The 18,822-nt window shown below is 40.4% G+C and overlaps 1 protein-coding gene across 1 annotated transcript in view; it reads right to left on the reverse strand.

Moving 5' to 3' along the window:
* The window catches only part of GNL2 (G protein nucleolar 2), a 32,782-nt gene that overhangs the window by 11,097 nt on the left and 2,863 nt on the right, over nt 1-18,822 (reverse strand). Inside the window, exons 2-11 of the mRNA XM_032969062.2 lie at nt 18,595-18,679; nt 17,164-17,258; nt 15,394-15,533; nt 14,269-14,453; nt 12,495-12,561; nt 10,313-10,471; nt 8,804-8,917; nt 8,569-8,697; nt 7,199-7,303; nt 6,408-6,566 (exon numbers count right to left, since the gene is read on the reverse strand). Of these exons, the coding sequence (XP_032824953.1) occupies nt 6,408-6,566; nt 7,199-7,303; nt 8,569-8,697; nt 8,804-8,917; nt 10,313-10,471; nt 12,495-12,561; nt 14,269-14,453; nt 15,394-15,533; nt 17,164-17,258; nt 18,595-18,679 (1,238 nt within the window). The remainder of the gene's footprint in view (nt 1-6,407; nt 6,567-7,198; nt 7,304-8,568; nt 8,698-8,803; nt 8,918-10,312; nt 10,472-12,494; nt 12,562-14,268; nt 14,454-15,393; nt 15,534-17,163; nt 17,259-18,594; nt 18,680-18,822) is intronic.

The following is an 18,822-nucleotide window of genomic DNA, read 5'->3' on the forward strand; positions in this document are numbered from 1 at the left end:
AGATGCTCTGCGTAACCATGAATACATACACGTTGTATTATATTAATGAGATTACTATAATAGTAAGCCCAATGACGACATGGAGGTACACACAATTATTGGCAGTATGAGAAGCCATTACCGTTCAAGGTTTCCTCAATAAACTATAACCAGGACAGTTTGCTTGTGTTTAAAGGCAGAGTGCAGCCTTTCTGTTCTCCCAAGGCTGTAAATGCTGGAATCTACATAATGGGCCCAACAAGCTTCCAACTGCAGATGCTGAAATAATGTGACCGCACGTGTCAGAACGATAACATTCAACTGTGTGATGGCAGAAAGGTCATGAAATACCATAGGCCTTGTGGATTACCTTTGTACCGAAGACTTAGTTTATTCCGTGAAAGCAAGAGCCATGCAGCCATTTTGTCACTACAATAATGTTACATTATTATTCCTTGCGTACATATTAGAAATGTTATGCAATGATAATACAAATAACACAAGTTACAAAAAGCTCATAACACATAATAGGGGTTTTTCTCCATTTTTTCTGGCAACAAAACTGAAGCCTTTTTTACAAGGATTCATGTCTGCATTAACCACAATACTTGTGAAAATGCAAACAAAAAAACACTGATATATGCATTCATCTTCTTTGGTTCTTTCGGTAAAGTAACGTAGAATGAGAATAAAATAATAAATTGATAAAATAAAATAACACAATAATATTCTCACGACGTTTCGGCCACAACACAAGCGGCCTTCATCAGGTGAAGGGACGAGACTGTCTGGTAGGACAGCGCTGGAGTGAAAGAGCCACGTTCAGATCACGGCCTTTAAGCTGTGTGAGAGGAACAAAGCGCCTTGACAAAGGAATTAGCATATAATTTAGCATTAAAATGGCTGAATGATTAGCTTGTGACTGGTCACAGAAATAGCTATGTTAAAAGTTAAAGCATACACATCCGCAGAGGCACCCCTTGTTAAAGGAATTAGCATAGAATTTAGCATTGAAATAGCTAAGTTAAAGCATACACATCCGCAGAGGCGCACCCCTTGACAATGGAATTTAGCATTGAAATAGCTGAGTGATTAGCTTGTAACTGCTCACAGAAATAGCTACGTTAAAGTCAGACCATACACATTCACCGAGGCACTTAGTACAAATCAAACAGGAGAATTTAGCATTGAAATAACTAGGCGAATTTAGCATTGAAATAACTGAGTGATTAGCTAGTGACTGGTCACAGAAATGACTATGTTGAAGTCAAGGCCTACACATCTGAGCTATTCACAGTACTATATAGTGAACCAATAAAAAACTAAAATATAAATTACCTTAATGTTATCAATAAACTCTATATTCTCCAATCAGCTAAGCTACCAACAATAAGTCGTTATATATCACAATGCTATATGGCGCAAAAAATGGGTGGATTCTTACCCTCAACTTTAGCACCACGGATAGCTACGGGCCCCGTTCAGACGGACGAGTTCGTCCATGGTCGGAACAGAAGGGGGAGAGAGACAGCTGCGAGGCGCTATTATACTCCATGTTGTAAAACCATGCCATTAACCGTGGTGTGAGAGGTATTAAGAGTCAATGCTGGCGAAGGAGCTGCGGTCTGAAGGTCATCGTAAAAATACAATTAATTAAGAACAGAAATGATTTAAAACATCTTTCCAGTGGTTACTAAGCCAGAATCCATCTTCTCGGTTGAAATTGTCTCTGTGCTTGTATATGTGAATGGCCTCATGAACGAATCTCTCATGGTAGCCGGTTGGTTTGCAAAGAACCTCCGTCTTGGAGAAGTCAATGTCATGTGAGCCCACTGAATTATAACAGTGATCTGCCACGGCAGAGGAGTTCATCCTACCGTGTTTCAAGTCTGCTTTATGTTCGCGGATGCGGTCCGAGATATGTCTTTTGGTTTCTCCAATGTAGCTACTACCACAGAGGCACTTTAGTTTGTAAACGCCCGGGTACTATATGTCTGGAACAGCATCTTTTACAGATGGAACTAAATCACGGATTTTATGTACTGTGTTGAATCGGACCTGGATCTTGTGTTTATTCAGGATATTGGAGATCTTTTTAGTGACCCCTGCAATGTAGGGTAAGGTGATGGTTTTGAGTGGCTCCACAAGAGGATCCTTCTTCATGACTGGAGTGATGGCTTTGCGGATTGTGTAGTCGGAGTAGCCATTAGCCCTGAGAGCCTGGTGTACGTGCTCGAGTTCACTGGTAATGTGTTCCTGGTCGGAAATGCATTGGGCTCTATGGTATAGAGTCTTGATGAGGGAGTTCTTCTGGGATGGATGGTGGTGGGAATCCGGTTTCAAGTAAGCATCTGTATGGGTAGCTTTCCTGTAGACAGAGTGGCTCATTGAACCATCATGTCTCCTTTTAATTAAGACATCCAGAAAGGGTAGTTTGCCATCTTTTTCGACCTCCATGGTAAATCTGATGGCTGGGTGTATGGAATTGATGTGGTCGCGGAATTGGTCTAGAGCAGGCTGGCCATGTGGCCAGATGACAAAGGTGTCATCAACGTACCTCTTCCATAAGGTCGGGCGTAGAGTGGCAGTCTGGATGGCGTCAGTTTCAAATTTTTCCATGAATACGTTGGCTACAACCGGAGATAGGGGGGAGCCCATTGGGGTGCCCTCAGTTTGTTTGTAGAAAGTTCCATTCCAGGTGAAGTATGTGTTGGTTAAGCAATGTCTCACCAGGGGGGGTACATCAGTATGCAGTCCTTGATGAACCAGGTCTTCAATGATAGCGATGGTGTCAGGTACCTGACACCATCGCTATCATTGAAGACCTGGTACCTGACACCATCGCTATCATTGAAGACCTGGTACCTGACACCATCGCTATCATTGAAGACCTGGTTCATCAAGGACTGCATACTGATGTACCCCCCCTGGTGAGACATTGCTTAACCAACACATACTTCACCTGGAATGGAACTTTCTACAAACAAACTGAGGGCACCCCAATGGGCTCCCCCCTATCTCCGGTTGTAGCCAACGTATTCATGGAAAAATTTGAAACTGACGCCATCCAGACTGCCACTCTACGCCCGACCTTATGGAAGAGGTACGTTGATGACACCTTTGTCATCTGGCCACATGGCCAGCCTGCTCTAGACCAATTCCGCGACCACATCAATTCCATACACCCAGCCATCAGATTTACCATGGAGGTCGAAAAAGATGGCAAACTACCCTTTCTGGATGTCTTAATTAAAAGGAGACATGATGGTTCAATGAGCCACTCTGTCTACAGGAAAGCTACCCATACAGATGCTTACTTGAAACCGGATTCCCACCACCATCCATCCCAGAAGAACTCCCTCATCAAGACTCTATACCATAGAGCCCAATGCATTTCTGACCAGGAACACATTACCAGTGAACTCAAACACGTACACCAGGCTCTCAGGGCTAATGGCTACTCCGACTACACAATCCGCAAAGCCATCACTCCAGTCATGAAGAAGGATCCTCTTGTGGAGCCACTCAAAACCATCACCTTACCCTACATTGCAGGGGTCACTAAAAAGATCTCCAAAATCCTGAATAAACACAAGATCCAGGTCCGATTCAACACAGTACATAAAATCCGTGATTTAGTTCCATCTGTAAAAGATGCTGTTCCAGACACACAGTACCCGGGCGTTTACAAACTAAAGTGCCTCTGTGGTAGTAGCTACATTGGAGAAACCAAAAGACATATCTCGGACCGCATCCGCGAACATAAAGCAGACTTGAAACACGGTAGGATGAACTCCTCTGCCGTGGCAGATCACTGTTATAATTCAGTGGGCTCACATGACATTGACTTCTCCAAGACGGAGGTTCTTTGCAAACCAACCGGCTACCATGAGAGATTAGTTCATGAGGCCATTCACATATACAAGCACAGAGACAATTTCAACCGAGAAGATGGATTCTGGCTTATTAACCACTGGAAAGATGTTTTAAATCATTTCTGTTCTTAATTAATTGTATTTTTACGATGACCTTCAGACCGCAGCTCCTTCGCCAGCATTGACTCTTAATACCTCTCACACCACGGTTAATGGTATGGTTTTACAACATGGAGTATAATAGCGCCTCGCAGCTGTCTCTCTCCCCCTTCTGTTCCGACCATGGACGAACTCGTCCGTCTGAACGGGGCCCGTAGCTATCCATGGTGCTAAAGTTGAGGGTAAGAATCCACCCATTTTTTCACCATTTAGCATTGTGATATATAACGACTTATTGTTGGTAGCTTAGCTGATTGGAGAATATAGAGTTTATTGATAACATTAAGGTAATTTATATTTTAGTTTTTTATTGGTTCACTATATAGTACTGTGAATAGCTCAGATGTGTAGGCCTTGACTTCAACATAGTCATTTCTGTGACCAGTCACTAGCTAATCACTCAGTTATTTCAATGCTAAATTCGCCTAGTTATTTCAATGCTAAATTCTCCTGTTTGATTTGTACTAAGTGCCTCGGTGAATGTGTATGCTCTGACTTTAACGTAGCTATTTCTGTGAGCAGTTACAAGCTAATCACTCAGCTATTTCAATGCTAAATTCCATTGTCAAGGGGTGCGCCTCTGCGGATGTGTATGCTTTAACTTAGCTATTTCAATGCTAAATTCTATGCTAATTCCTTTAACAAGGGGTGCCTCTGCGGATGTGTATGCTTTAACTTTTAACATAGCTATTTCTGTGACCAGTCACAAGCTAATCATTCAGCCATTTTAATGCTAAATTATATGCTAATTCCTTTGTCAAGGCGCTTTGTTCCTCTCACACAGCTTAAAGGCCGTGATCTGAACGTGGCTCTTTCACTCCAGCGCTGTCCTACCAGACAGTCTCGTCCCTTCACCTGATGAAGGCCGCTTGTGTTGTGGCCGAAACGTCGTGAGAATATTATTGTGTTATTTTAGTTTATCAATTTATTATTTTATTCTCATTCTACGTGACTTTACCGAAAGAACCAAAGAAGATGAATCATTGCAGTCACGAAAACTTTAAATAGAAATATATGCATTGTCCTTGAAACTGATTGGTCCACACCAGAGACAGATTTCTTTAGAGCCTAGTCTCAATTGGTGCTAGACCAGATGACGCCAAAAGGCGTACAGCTCAAAGACAATGCACTAACAAAGTAATGAGGGCTCGGGGTATGCATCTAAATCATTGGACCTCCTTTGCCAGTACAAAAATATAATAGGGTTTTTTGTATTATTATATTGTAGATTGCAAGTATTGTGGTTAATGCAGACATAAAGCCTTGTAAAAAAGGTTTAAGTTTTGTTGCCAGAGAAAAAAGGGGAAAAAAACCCTATTATAATATTTTTGTCCTGGCAAAGGAGGTCCAATGATGTAGACTCATAACACATAATTCACAATATTACATTTGTACACACGTGTGATTCGTTGATAAAGTCGTGAATAAGTTACGGCTTAAATTTAGACTTAAAACTTTCGTGACTGCAGGAATTCATAATCTTGGTTCTTTCGGTAAAGTCTCGTAAAAAATATAATCATAAAAATAAAATAAAACATTTCTTGAAAATAAAAGCAAAAAAACCCACAATAAAAAGAAAAGATAGTAAAATAAAATTACATTGAAAATAAAAGCAAAAAACCCACGACGCTTCGATCGCAACACAAGCGGTCTTCATCAATTTGTAAGGCCGCGGTGACAGACTTATTTCATTTAAAGGTTATAATCTCTTGTTCATCATGACGTCCTTTTTACTTGTCTCAATAGTGTTACGGAGATCGCGTGACGTGCGGGTTATAAGTTGTCGCTGAGGAGGCGCCTCTTGCCCCCATGTGGAGTGATGTCACCCGCTAATTATTAATGGCGGAGGGGGTGTCCATTTGGAGGACATCACCTGTTCATTGATTATTGAGGGGGGCTGTTCGATGTGGAGTGATGTCACCTCCATATGATTGTGAATGAGGGGGGGGGGGGTTTCTCCATGCGGAGTGATGTCACACGTTCATTATTAATGAGGGAGGGGGCGTGTCCATGTGGAGCACATAATCGGTTCATGATTATTAATAAAGGCTGATCGATGTGGAGTGACGTCACATGCGGGACACAGACATTCTTGGCTCATTATAAGAGTAATTAGTGAGATTATTTTGACTTAAAAGGCTAAGTGGACTTTGATAGGACCCGTCATGAGTACGGATGATGGCAGATGGGTGAGGCTGGTGAGGTGGATGGTTGCATCGTGGGACCTTTAGGGATGGCAATGGATGTTGGGAGGCCTTCATCCAGCAGTGGACAGATCATGGCTGATGACAATGGTGCCAACATGTTTAGGAACAAGCTTCAGTGAAGCTCAAAAACAATTCTAGATAACATAAGAAAACTAACAAAAATGCGTGTTGATGATGTATAAAATACCTTCAGTAGCTTGCCCATGCGGAAAGCCATCTTCTCCAGAAAGTCTTCTGGGCTTGACCAAGACTCGATTTTGTATGTCTTCTGGATGTAGTCTGGCTTAACACGGTTCAGAACCTCTGGTATGTGATCTTCAGGCGTTTTAATTTTCTCTATTTGGACCTAAGGCGCACACAGGCCAGGGAGTGATTTAAGAGCAGTTTTCAGAAAATAGACTCAACTGAGCCCATCAATTGGGCATATTTTTTTATAATCTTGAAGCATGTTTATAGTTATTAAATACGTACACTTCCTTAAACTATATGGTGCACAGTGGCTGAATATATTCTTACATAATTTATTTTGATGCTTTCGAGATTAAGTTTTTTATAAATATTCCTAAGCTTTCTACAAGTACTGATTACAAACCTAGCTATTAAATAGCCACACTAAAATTTGTATAACTGTATTCTTGGTTCTTTCGGTAAAGTCACGTAGAAGGGAAACAATAAAATAATAAAAATATAACACTATTTTTACAACGTTTTTTTTATTTTATTGTTTGCCTTCTACGTGACTTTACCGAAATAACCAAGAATATGAATCCCTGCAGTCACGAAAGCTTTAAATAAAAATTTGTATAACTGATTACTGTGCTTTATATTCAACATTTCAAATAAAACATTTGTCTCGCGTTAAATGTAATAAAAAATCGAGATTACATTTTGTGGCTACGCTACTTGTAACGAATTTCCATATGCAGTTTCAAACATATAACTTGCATAAGATCACACGCGACATAAAACTTTATTTACCACTCCTTTGAGAACAATCTCCGTCTCCGTGTCGCCAGAAGGGTAGACAACACCAGGGCAATCGATGAGGAAAATACGCTTCATCAGTGTGATGTACTGCCAGACCTTTCTCATGCAACAGTCACAAAACAATACCAAATTTATGACACATCTGCTTCTATTCAAAAGGAGAGACATGTTCCATTTCCAAGGATGTCTCTTTTGCACATCTGTTTAAAATGATTGAACAGATATCTAAAGCTTGACAATTTTGGTGCAACACCTGCACACACGCATATTCATAGGCTCGCTGAAGCAAGGTCAATATTCGGTGTGTAAATCTTACAGGGGTCAGCTGTACAACACGTAATTGCTCACACCGTATTTTGCGTCTGATGGCGTGTTTATAAGAACAGGGCTCCCCGTCTTAATAATGGGGAGCGGTGGCACAGCAGTTAGCGCGCTGCACTAGGAACCTGAATAGGTCATAAACATTTATTTCATTTGCACATGAAACGAGAAATTAAATGCCATTCATTTACTGAGGATAATCACAACTTTCTCCGTCTTAAGATTTTTTCAGCAAAAACCTACTATTACTACTCATTGACTATGAGCGATTAGAGCCCTACTCTTATACTGGTAGGAACGAAGTTGTAAACTGAGTGTACCAGCCTGCAATAGATTAATGTGTCCGTCCGTCCGTCCCCTTTCAATACTTTAACGAAGTGAAATCTCGTGCTGTTGGGTGTAAAATCAGCAATAGACAGCGCAGAGACTTGTCCTACCAGCCCACCCTGCAGGGACCTGTTTACTTATGATTCAACGTGTCTCTCTGTTGATGTGTGGGGTAGTGGACATCTCCATTGTGGTCCTGGATGAGCAGAAACACTACAACCCAAAGTCTAGAGCCAAAATGTGACCTAATTTGCTGACTCCAAAAACTTAATAACCCTTCGATTTAAAGCTTTCGTGACTGCAAGGATTCATCTTCTTTGGTTCTTTCGGTAAAGTCACGTAGAATGAGAATAAAATAATAAAATAAAACAATTAAATTCTCACGACGTTTCGGCCACAACACAAGTAGCCTTCTTCAGGTGAGGGAACAAAACTGTCGTCCCGACAGTCGTCCCACAGTTTTGTTCCTTCACCTGAAGAAGGCTACTTGTGTTGTGGCTGAAACGTCATGAGAATTTGATTGTTTTATTTTATTATTTTATTGTCTTTCTACGTGACTTTACCGAAAGAACCAAAGAAGACTCAATAACCCTGGCAGGAATATGAAATCACAAACTTCTGATTGAGAGCTGATCGGTGCTACAGCACCACTCATCTTGAAACGTGACACTCAAATGGCAACATAGATGTTCTTACACAGGACATTGTCTTACCTTGGTTTCTCCTGCAATCGGAGCCACCTTGCACACCTTCTTTGACCTCAACGTGTTGATGATGGAGCTCTTGCCCACATTGGGGTAGCCGATGAAGCCAACACTAATGTGTTTCTTGTCTATGTGTAGCTGCAGAACAATATTGCAATAAGACCGCCATCAAAACGCACCACACATTTATGAACGTATGCACTCCATTAATCTTTAATTAAATGTAAAAAAACCCCTGGCTTACCTTTCCAAACTGTCTAAGGAGTTGAATCAGGGCTCCCTTGCCAAAGGACTTGGTAATGCTGGCATGGAAGGCTAACGTTGGATACTCACTGGACAGAATGGCGACCCAGCGTTGCTGTGAAAGAAATAAGCCAGTAGAAAGTGAAACCATCTACAATTTTAATTAACTTATAATTTACACTGCATTTTTGCACCAAAGTCAAACAAAACAAGACGAGAGTTGGTTATTGGAGGTCCTTCTCGGTCGAGTGGAAAATTGAACGCATGAGGAAATTGCGCAGCGTGCATTGGGCCTTGGCTGCCTGGTGCCTGTGCTGGTGCTTAATGGCCCTTTCAGGCTTCCCGATGTGGTTGGCTGCTGGTTGGCTGCTGGCCGGCTTGAAAGGAAATTGCTTCAGTGATTAATAGATACCGAGCATTGCTATAATTTTAATAGCAGCTGTACTTGGAATAATATGTAGGTTGTACCATTTACTTTGTTTATAAATGTTGGTTAAGGAAACACACGAGGAGCCAAAATGGCGACATCACTGTTGCCCATTTAATTATACTTCACTTTGCATTTTTTAATTTCATTATCACAAGACCATAATGAGCCAACGTTCCACTAGACACCTATCAAAGGGTCGTCTTACATCCAAAGTTGGCCTCTTAGATCACAGGATGCAACCTTGCTTAGTATTATAACAGGGAAGAGATATTAAAACATATTTATGATTTAGAATTCACTCTTGTAAATTATATTGTACTACTTGCTTTTACTGAATTTATGTATGCAAATTTCTTACGAATTTTCTACTTCTTAATATATATTCTCTGATGCATATAGCTACAATATTTGATAGTTTTTTGCAAAATCACTTTGAGGCAAATACTCTGGGGAAAGGTCCGATACAAAAATAAAGATTGATTGAACTATGCATTGTACTTAAAAAATACTCAGACTAAATCATAAAAATCAATTTTTCTGAGGTTCTTTCTTAGTGTAAGTACAAAGCAGCATCTCTTTATGGTAAAACTTGTGCACATAACACTTAACAGGGTGCTAAAATATTCACTTACTAATAATATTTGAATTACATATCAAAGAACCTTACATCACATCTCATATTAAACATTGGAAGGGGATCACCATTGGCATCTGTTTTGGTATGGCACAAGGCAACTTGGCACCAACCTGCAAGTGGAAATTAGTCTGCAAGTCATGGGCAATGGTTTGCTATGTGTCAAATCATGAGTAATTTGTGAATAATATTTCAAATGTGGCAATTTGGACCATGACGCCAGCAAGGAATGGCCTGCTCTTTTTTATTCCGACCACATGATTTTCCATTGTGAAGCATCTACTGTTAAGTAGGCGGCGAGTAGTTTTAATGTTAATAGACAATATTATACAGGGTGGTCTATCGGATCCGAACCACGAACCTCTACACCATCCATCGAACGCGCGACCGCTTGAACACGTCACTGCATATATATTTATTAGAAAGCATGTGAAAAAAGTACATACCGTCACCCACGTTGGGACAAGGTCACACTTATTGAATACAAAGATCAGATGTTTCCAAGGCTTCTCTTTACGCAGGTACTTCTCGATGTGCTTTGAACGGGTGCCCATTGGGTCACGAGCATCAAGAACTTGGATAACGACATCTGATGAGTCGATCACCTAGTGAAATGTTGGCGGGGGTGGGGTATTATAATCTACATGAGCAACTGCAACTATACACACAATTAATATTTTTGTGAATGCTTAATTATTTGCTGTACATTTTTAACATTAAATGACAAATGCATTCACTGCAAAATCGCCTTCATTTGATAATGCATTCATTATATTCATTGTGAAATGACTATGTCAGTTGTAAATAATGTGTAGCAGACCGATAGTCTTAGCAAATGCTGTATTAGAAAAAAAAATTGAACAAACAGTTCCTATTCAGTCAACATGACAGATAAAAATAAACAAACCTGCAAATTAAATTTTGATTTAAAGCTTTCGTGACTGCAGTAATTCATATTCTTATTTTTTTCGGTAAAGTCACGTTGAAGGGAAACAACAAAATAATAAAATATACATAAAACAATAAAAAATTCTCACGACGTTTCGACCATAACTCAAACGGTCGTCTTCAGGTGTGTTGGTTTGCATAAATTTGTTGTTTCCCTTCAACGTGACTTTACCGAAAAAACTAAGATAATGAAACCTGCAAATTACTCATTGTTTTTTTCTATTTATTCAATCAGCTTCCATATAACATGTACAAGAACTCACATTTGTCAGTAACACTGCCTTAAAAGAACAAAAAATATATATTATGAGACCTCCTTTGCCGGTAGCAAGATATAGTAATAGATTTTTACCCTTTTATCTGGCACCAACACTGACACCTTTATACAAGGGATCATGTTTGCAATAACCACAACACAAGCAGTTAAAATGCAAACAAAAAAGAGAACTCTGATAATGATATGCACTGTCCTTGAAATTGATTGGTCCACACCCGAGACGGCTTTTCTAGAGCCTAGTCTCCACTGGTGTTAGACCAGATGACGCCAAAAAGCCGTCTCGGGTGTGGACCAATCAATTTCAAGGACAGTGCATATCATTATCAGAGTTGTCTCTTTTTTTGTTTGCATTTTGACTGCTTGTGTTGTGGTTATTGCAAACATGATCCCTTGCATAAAGGTGTCAGTTTTGGTGCCAGATAAAACGGTAAAAACCTATTACTAAAAAGTATATAATCGACCAAGTTACGGGAAATGGCCTTTCTTCACTGCACACAAGAGCGTGCCCAATGGTGTTGAGTGCAGTCTCCAACCCCGATTAACTCTGGCCTCTGTTTGTGATGAAAATAACACACAATATGCCTCTACAGTGGGCCTTACCTGGTAAAATAAAAATAAAATATAGGCTGGCCAGATGTGAAAAGATGGTAAAAGTTGCTTTACAATTTTTAAGATAGGGGTCAAAATATAATAGGTTTTCCCTTTTGTCTGACAACAAAACAGGTGTTAAGATGTTAAAACACCAAACTGAAGCCTTGTACAAGGAATCATGTTTGCATTCTGACCACAAGCATTGTGGTTAATGCAGACATGATTCCTTGTAAAAGGTTTCAGTTTGGTGTTTTAACATCTAACACCTATATTTGATTTAAAGCTTTCGTGACTGCAGGTATTCATATTCTTGGTTCTTTCGGTAAAGTCACATAGAAGGAAAACAATAAAATAATAAAAATATAAAACATTAAAATTCTCACGACGTTTCGACTGCAACACAAGCGATTATCATCAGGTGTAAAAAACACACCTGATGATGATTGCTTGTGTTGATGATTGCTTGTGTTGCAGTCGAAACGTCGTGAGAATTTTAATGTTTAATATTTTTATTATTTTGTTTCCCTTCTAGGTGACTTAACCGAAAGAACCAAGAATATCTTAACACCTGTTTTGTTGCCAAACAAAAGGGGAAAACCTATTATCATATTTTGGTACTGGCAAAGGAGATCCCATGATATAGGGGCCAAATACAAGCCCATCTGTCCTCCCATCATGAGACCCTCTGAATACATGGCTTAGAAGATGGTGCTTATTTGTGTTTTTTACAGCCATGAAACCAATGCGTACATGTAACTGCACCTTCATTCACCAGCAAAAACATTTGCATTTATGAATCGCTCAATAATTACCTTGTACAACTCCCCCCAGATTCTCTTGGACTGTCCTTTTTTGAAGATCTCTTCTCTTGCCTCTTCCCTAAACAATCAGAGGGAAAATATTTCACTTCACCTTAAAGTAAATCACAGTTATACCATTACCATAGAGTACATTTGATTACATGTATAATAACAAGCATATTTAGGTATCAAGGGGTGAATAATGTGGCCTACTTCTAATCAATACTTAATAAAATAAAAAGCTAAACTGCTGCTAGTTTTGCCCAAGTCACATTTGTTTGTAAAGCTGTAAATCCCAACACATTAAAGATACGTGGTGATGACATGGCCCAGCAGGAGTGCATTCACAACTTGCTACAAATGTTTGCAGTTAAAATCTTAAAGGCTGCCCTGCTTAATACTCGGGTGTGTATTAACCATAAAATATTTCACCCCTTCTGCTTCACTGGGGATTAAAAAAAGGCTTTGTGCTGGTGTCATGGTCTAAAATGTAAAAATTACCTGCAATTTACTTATTGGGAAGTCACTCGTTGCTTAACTTCAGTCCGTTTAACATTGTTTTGCTATGTCACCGATGAATCACTACCCATTTATGCATTTAACGTCGTGTGGTACCGCTCTAACGTCGCTGCCAGCAGGCAACTACTTTCCATGGCGGAGAGTGAGGCGGCTGTACGCTCTATGCGGCCAGACTGTACGGTAGGTCCTCGCTTTCTTGCACTGTGCTAGTTAGCGGAATGATACAGTACGCGGCAGCATACCTTCATGTCGGTTCATTGTGGTGACGTCACCGTCAATTCGTAACGAACGGCGGTTAATATTGTTGTGAGAGTGAGTGGGGAGTGGTGGTGCAGTGGTTTGTGCACTACGCTGCGAACTCAGCAGAGACCAGAGTTTGATTCCTGCTCACAGCCACCACTAATAACAGCAGTGGCAGCGATTATCTGAACTGGGACTCCCCTAGGTGGACTCAGTCCATAATGAATACCTGGTGCAGTGTGTATGAAATGTCGCCACTTGGGAGACAAAGACGGCCAGGCGTGTGTGGTGCATGCCACCCACATCCTCGTGTGCTGTGCCGGCTTTCATAGGTGCTACTCTCCTAAAGCACTTGCACAGAGCCTGCTAAAGGCTACAGGGGGATCTTTGTCTTTGGTGCAGTGGTTAGCGCATTGTGCTGCAGACCCAGCCAACCTGCGACGACTTCTAAAAAATATATATAACTCAAAACAGCTGTCAATGATACACACTGTGTGTGGCCTAAACAAAAAACATCAACGTCATTTCAGGCAATGGCCCTTCTTAATGGTCTTAACCTAAACTAAGCTTTTCTCTACTTATAGCTACAGTTAATCACCAGTGTTATTATTCGTTTTTCAATTAAATATGTACATTAAGAAAGCTTTTTTACGTTCTTAATTTTCATAGGAAATTTCCGAGGAACAATAACCTCCCCTATTTACATTATTTCTTATGGCAAAACAGGTTTCGCTTAATGCTGCTTCACTTAAAGTTGTATATTCCAAGAAAGTAACCCCAAAGTTAGGCGAGGAGTGACTGTACAAGTAGCAGGCAATGCCCCATACTGAGTCACCTGTTCGGCAAAGGGACAGCTAGCACTTGGGGTACCCTTCGAATGTTTGAAGCATGTAGCCACCATATACATATTATTATTCCTTTGACTTTTCACAAATTACTGCTGAACTCTGACCATTCTGTAGATCTTAGACCACCAAGCACTTGCTACACATTGGTCAAGTGACTTTCGCTTGCCCTCGGTGCTCACCGTATGCCAGAATCCTCCACTACGAGGTCGCGGTCTTTCTCGAGGTCGTAGGTGTCGGCCGAGGTCTGGGCGCTCTCCAGCAGGGCCTGTAGGTCGGCCGCTGGCAGGCTCGGCCGCTTGCGCTGCGCTTTCTTCCCGAATGTCGTCTCGAAACTCTCCGTGTCGAGGATGTGCACCCGAGAGTTCTGAGAATCATGAGGCATGGCAGAAGTGCCTTGGTTACAGGAATTGTTACCTCCGATTAGCACGGTTGGCTACATTCGGAGCGTAAGAATTTCAACATACTTATGTGATATGGGAATTAAATTATATGTTAGATTTGAGGTGGTTGGGTGGCTCAGGGGTCATAACACTGAGTGGGTACAGCTAATACCCAAAGTTATAATCTGGATTTTAAATACCTGTGATTAAATTAGGTTCCTTAAGTGTAGCAAGTTTATCACCTCACTCCTGTCACTAATTACTGCATTAAAAAAGCATCACATTAAATTTGTTTTTCATTTAATTTGGCAAAATTCTAGCTCTAAAATTGAAAATTATTGGTTTAACTGGCAACAGCAAATATTTCTCTCTGTGCAGGGTCAGTGGGAAAGTGATTCCCAAGAAGTTACTTAAAGGGATCTCAGAAGTTGTTCTTTGGTCTATCCTTCCACAGGCTGTTTTCTGACATAGCGTGATGCATTGCTATACAAGTTCGGAAATAACATATTGTTTCATGACCACGCAGACAGCACAAATTGGGAACAAAATAAAGAGTATAGTTTTATTAACGTTGATCAAAATGTACAGATATTTATTGAAAAAAAAGTTAAATGTCTTCAGTTCTATTGATTCCAAAGCCAATGATCGAAATTTCATATTCCTATGACAACCCACCAATCTCTCCATAGGAAAAACACCATCGTTGAATTCGCACAAGGTGGTACTAATTTTTCAATGCCAGACAGATGGGTCGAGTCTCTCCTTAACCAGGAACTTAACTAAAACATTTTGATTATGAGCTTGTGAAGTTTTTTACTTTCAGGATGTTACTTATCAGGAAATACTTATTACAGTTTATTCATGTCATCATAGACAATGTTGGAAACAATACCCATCCATCAACAAGTCACAAAGTACACTTACATGTGGCTTGCTGCTCTCATTCAGAAGAGAGATTGGAAGTTTACTGGTTTTCAAGATAACTTTGTACGGGTCCTTTATAACTTTTCCCATTTCTTCCTGAAACTTCTGCAAGGCAACCTGCTTGATGACGCGGGTATTTCCTGTTACATGCAAAAACAGCAATATGTTTATCTGAAAACCTTTAAAAGTCATGGTCCTCTTACATGCCAGTTTACAAGCAGCCTATTTATATTCTTGGTTCTTTCGGTAAAGTCACGTAGAAGGTTTTCCCACCTGATGATGATTGCTTGTTGCAGTCGAAACGTCGTGAGAATTTTATTGTTTTATATTTTTATTATTTTATTGTTTCCCTTCTACGTGACTTTACCGAAAGAACCAAGAATATGAATCCCTGCAGTAACGAAAGCTTTAAATCAAAATTTAAGCAGCCTATTTGTTTCCTTTGTTGGTGTTATTACTCAATAACTGTAGGCACTTGGAAGTCCATGTACAGAAATGCTGGCTTCCACACACCAACAGTTGCCAGGAAAGCCACCCTTTAGAGTGGTGAAAACTTCACTGAGCAACAAATGCAGATAAGTGTTAATTCTTGAGAATCAAGTTTGAATTAGGAGAGTACTGCCACAACATTTGGTCAAGAATAGAATACAAACATAGAAAAGTTTGGTTGGTTTAAACGTAATTGTATTGTGACACAAGGCACAACTTTAATCGAGGTTCAGTAAACTAAACCAATGCCTATGGGACCCTTTTGCAAGTATCAAAATGGAAAAAAATAAGAGACTTTACCCTGCCAGAAAGTGTAAAGCCTATTTTTCAAACTCAACCAAATTTACATTTAATAAACCATGCATAACAACTGCATAACTTGTATCAATAAAAGACAAAAACACACCACAATTCACTTGGTATGCATTAAGAGACAAAATTCACCTGGTGTTCCTTGCGAAAATTAGGTCAATATAGCGGGCATTCTATCCATCCTAATAACCTGTTACTATGAATTAGTTGGTGTTGCTAATCTATGTATTGCTTTGGGTATTGCAATATCGAGCATAGCAGCAATTTTAAACATTTACAATGTTTAATATACTCTTTGGTTCTTTCGGTAAAGTCGCGTAGAAAGAAAATACATAGTGTCTATGTTGTGTATCTCTCTGTGTGTCTCTGTGTTGTCTCTCTCTGCTTGTGTGTCTGTCTGTGTGTCCCCGTGTCTGTGTTTTATCTCTCTCAAATTTTGCAATCTTTGGAAGAACGTAATGAACCAGCTAAGGTGCTGACTGTTGTGTTAGCCGACTCTCTGTGTTGTATTGCATTGTATTTCGAAGTTCACTAGGTTGTTTTCTACCTGATGACGATTGCTTGTTTTGCAATCGAAACGTTTTATTCTATTATTTAATTCATTTTCTTTCTACGTGACTTTACCGAAAAAACATAGTAATTCCTGCAGTCACGGAAGCTCCAAATACATGTTTAATATGTTGTTTACTTTTTTTGACTTGTGTGATTAACAGTGTTTTTTTTTACCAAATAGGTGTATGTTCATACGTGGTTGATCACACTATGTTGAACTTTTTTTTCACCGTATGTAGCCAACCGTGCTAATGGGCAGGTGCATTCTAAGCACACATTCATACACCAAGTGCCCATGGGATAAATCATATTAAAACAATCCAATCCAATTAAAGATTCATAAAGAACCACTACAAATAAAATACACGCATGAATGACTCAAAATGCTAAAAACAACTTGGTTGAAAAAAAACTTACCAAACCATTTTCTGTTTGGTTCCACTCTGGCAACAGTTCCAGAGGCCACCTCCGACTGGTAAGGCAACCGCTTTATCACCTTTCCAAAATTGTTCCTTTTAAGTGGAAAAAAAATGACAGTACATATCAGTGATAATCCTGCAGGTAAACCATTTCAAACAAAAATAAACATTGCTATTACACAACAAGAGAAAGGTGCTTCTTTACTGAAATGATTGGGGCAGTACTTGTCTGTAAGCAGCCCTGAGGTAGAAGTGGGAATTCCACATCGTGGTGCCCTGTTTATGTACAGGGCAACCATCACTGCTACTTATTTGTAGGGTTCTGGTCGAGCAGTGCTTTTTGGATTTGTATACATGTTCTTACAATGGTGGCAAACCATTACCAATCTATGGTTATGTTTATGTTGTATCCCATATGCAGACACAAAAGCACTCATTAACTCGTATAAGGCTAACATGGTGTTTTACTGGTAGGAAGCGTGTATGTCTGTGGATGTCTGTCCACGTGGGAGGGGTGGGGCTGGGTGGAGAGGGTAGGGAGGGGCTGGGTGGGTGGGGAGGGGCTGGGTGGGGAGGGGAGGGTGGGGAGGGGCTGGGTGGGGGGTGGGAGGGGTGGGGCTGGGTGGGGTGGGGCTGGGTGGGGAGGGGCTGGTCACCCCGTGGTGCCCTTATAAAACTCAACGTTTAACCTACTCACGCTGGCTTGTGCCCGCCCTCACAGTCGGGCATATTTGCGGAAAACACCATGCCACCGTTGACCCTGTCCATTGACCGAGCAACCCAACATTCCTACCAGCTCCCTCCGCAGGAATGTGTTAATTAGAAGACTTGAGGTACATACACGTGTGCTGCACACAGAATTACAGGTGTAGGCAGCCATCGTCTCTGTAAGATATTCATTTTCTGGGCCCCCCTCTGACAGGGGCTCTTAAATAGGCATAGAGTACTTGGTCATGTGACCAACTTCCTGAGGCAATGCACATACACATTACACATTATTGCCCAAACACACCAGTGTATTTTCCCAAATGCTTGCTTTCATTGTTTAATAAATGATCCACTTTAAAATCAAGTAGAGGAAAAACATTTGTCAGAGCATGTTAGCTAGGACAAAAAAACAGTATATCTGTACGTTTAACTTCTTTTGCACTGTACATAGCCAACTGTGCTTATCGGAGGTGCGGGAACATTATGTATAATTTGTATGAAGTAGAGATTCAGTTATTCTGTAAAAACATGTAGCACAAATAAAAAGTGGTTGAATTGCTGCCAGCAATGTTGCCATTTCAAGTATTACAAGCATGTTTCTTTCAATCAACCAGCATGTGCAGGATTTTACTGAAAAGTGTTGCACTCTGTGTTGTGTCCACTGCTGTGCACAAAGTTGATGTAGTTACTGAATGTCATGTATACTCAGTGTGGGCCGTACCTCCTTTCCTTCTGCCTGTACATGTTGAGGCGGCGGATGGTGGCCCGATCCCGCATGTTTTGGCCACCAGCCCCCTTGGGCCGGTCTATGCACAATTTCACAAATTACTTTTCACTCAGCCATTGCATTGACAGGGCACAGAATACAATGAAAAATGCTACTTCTTTAACTGAAATCCACACGTAAGAATCGAGTGCCATTTTCAATAATGCACGAAAGTAAATTTTA

This window comes from Petromyzon marinus, chromosome 3 (assembly GCF_048934315.1).
Source record: "Petromyzon marinus isolate PM22_M1 ecotype Great Lakes invasive population chromosome 3, UKy_Petmar_22M1.pri1.0, whole genome shotgun sequence".
NCBI lineage: Eukaryota > Metazoa > Chordata > Hyperoartia > Petromyzontiformes > Petromyzontidae > Petromyzon > Petromyzon marinus.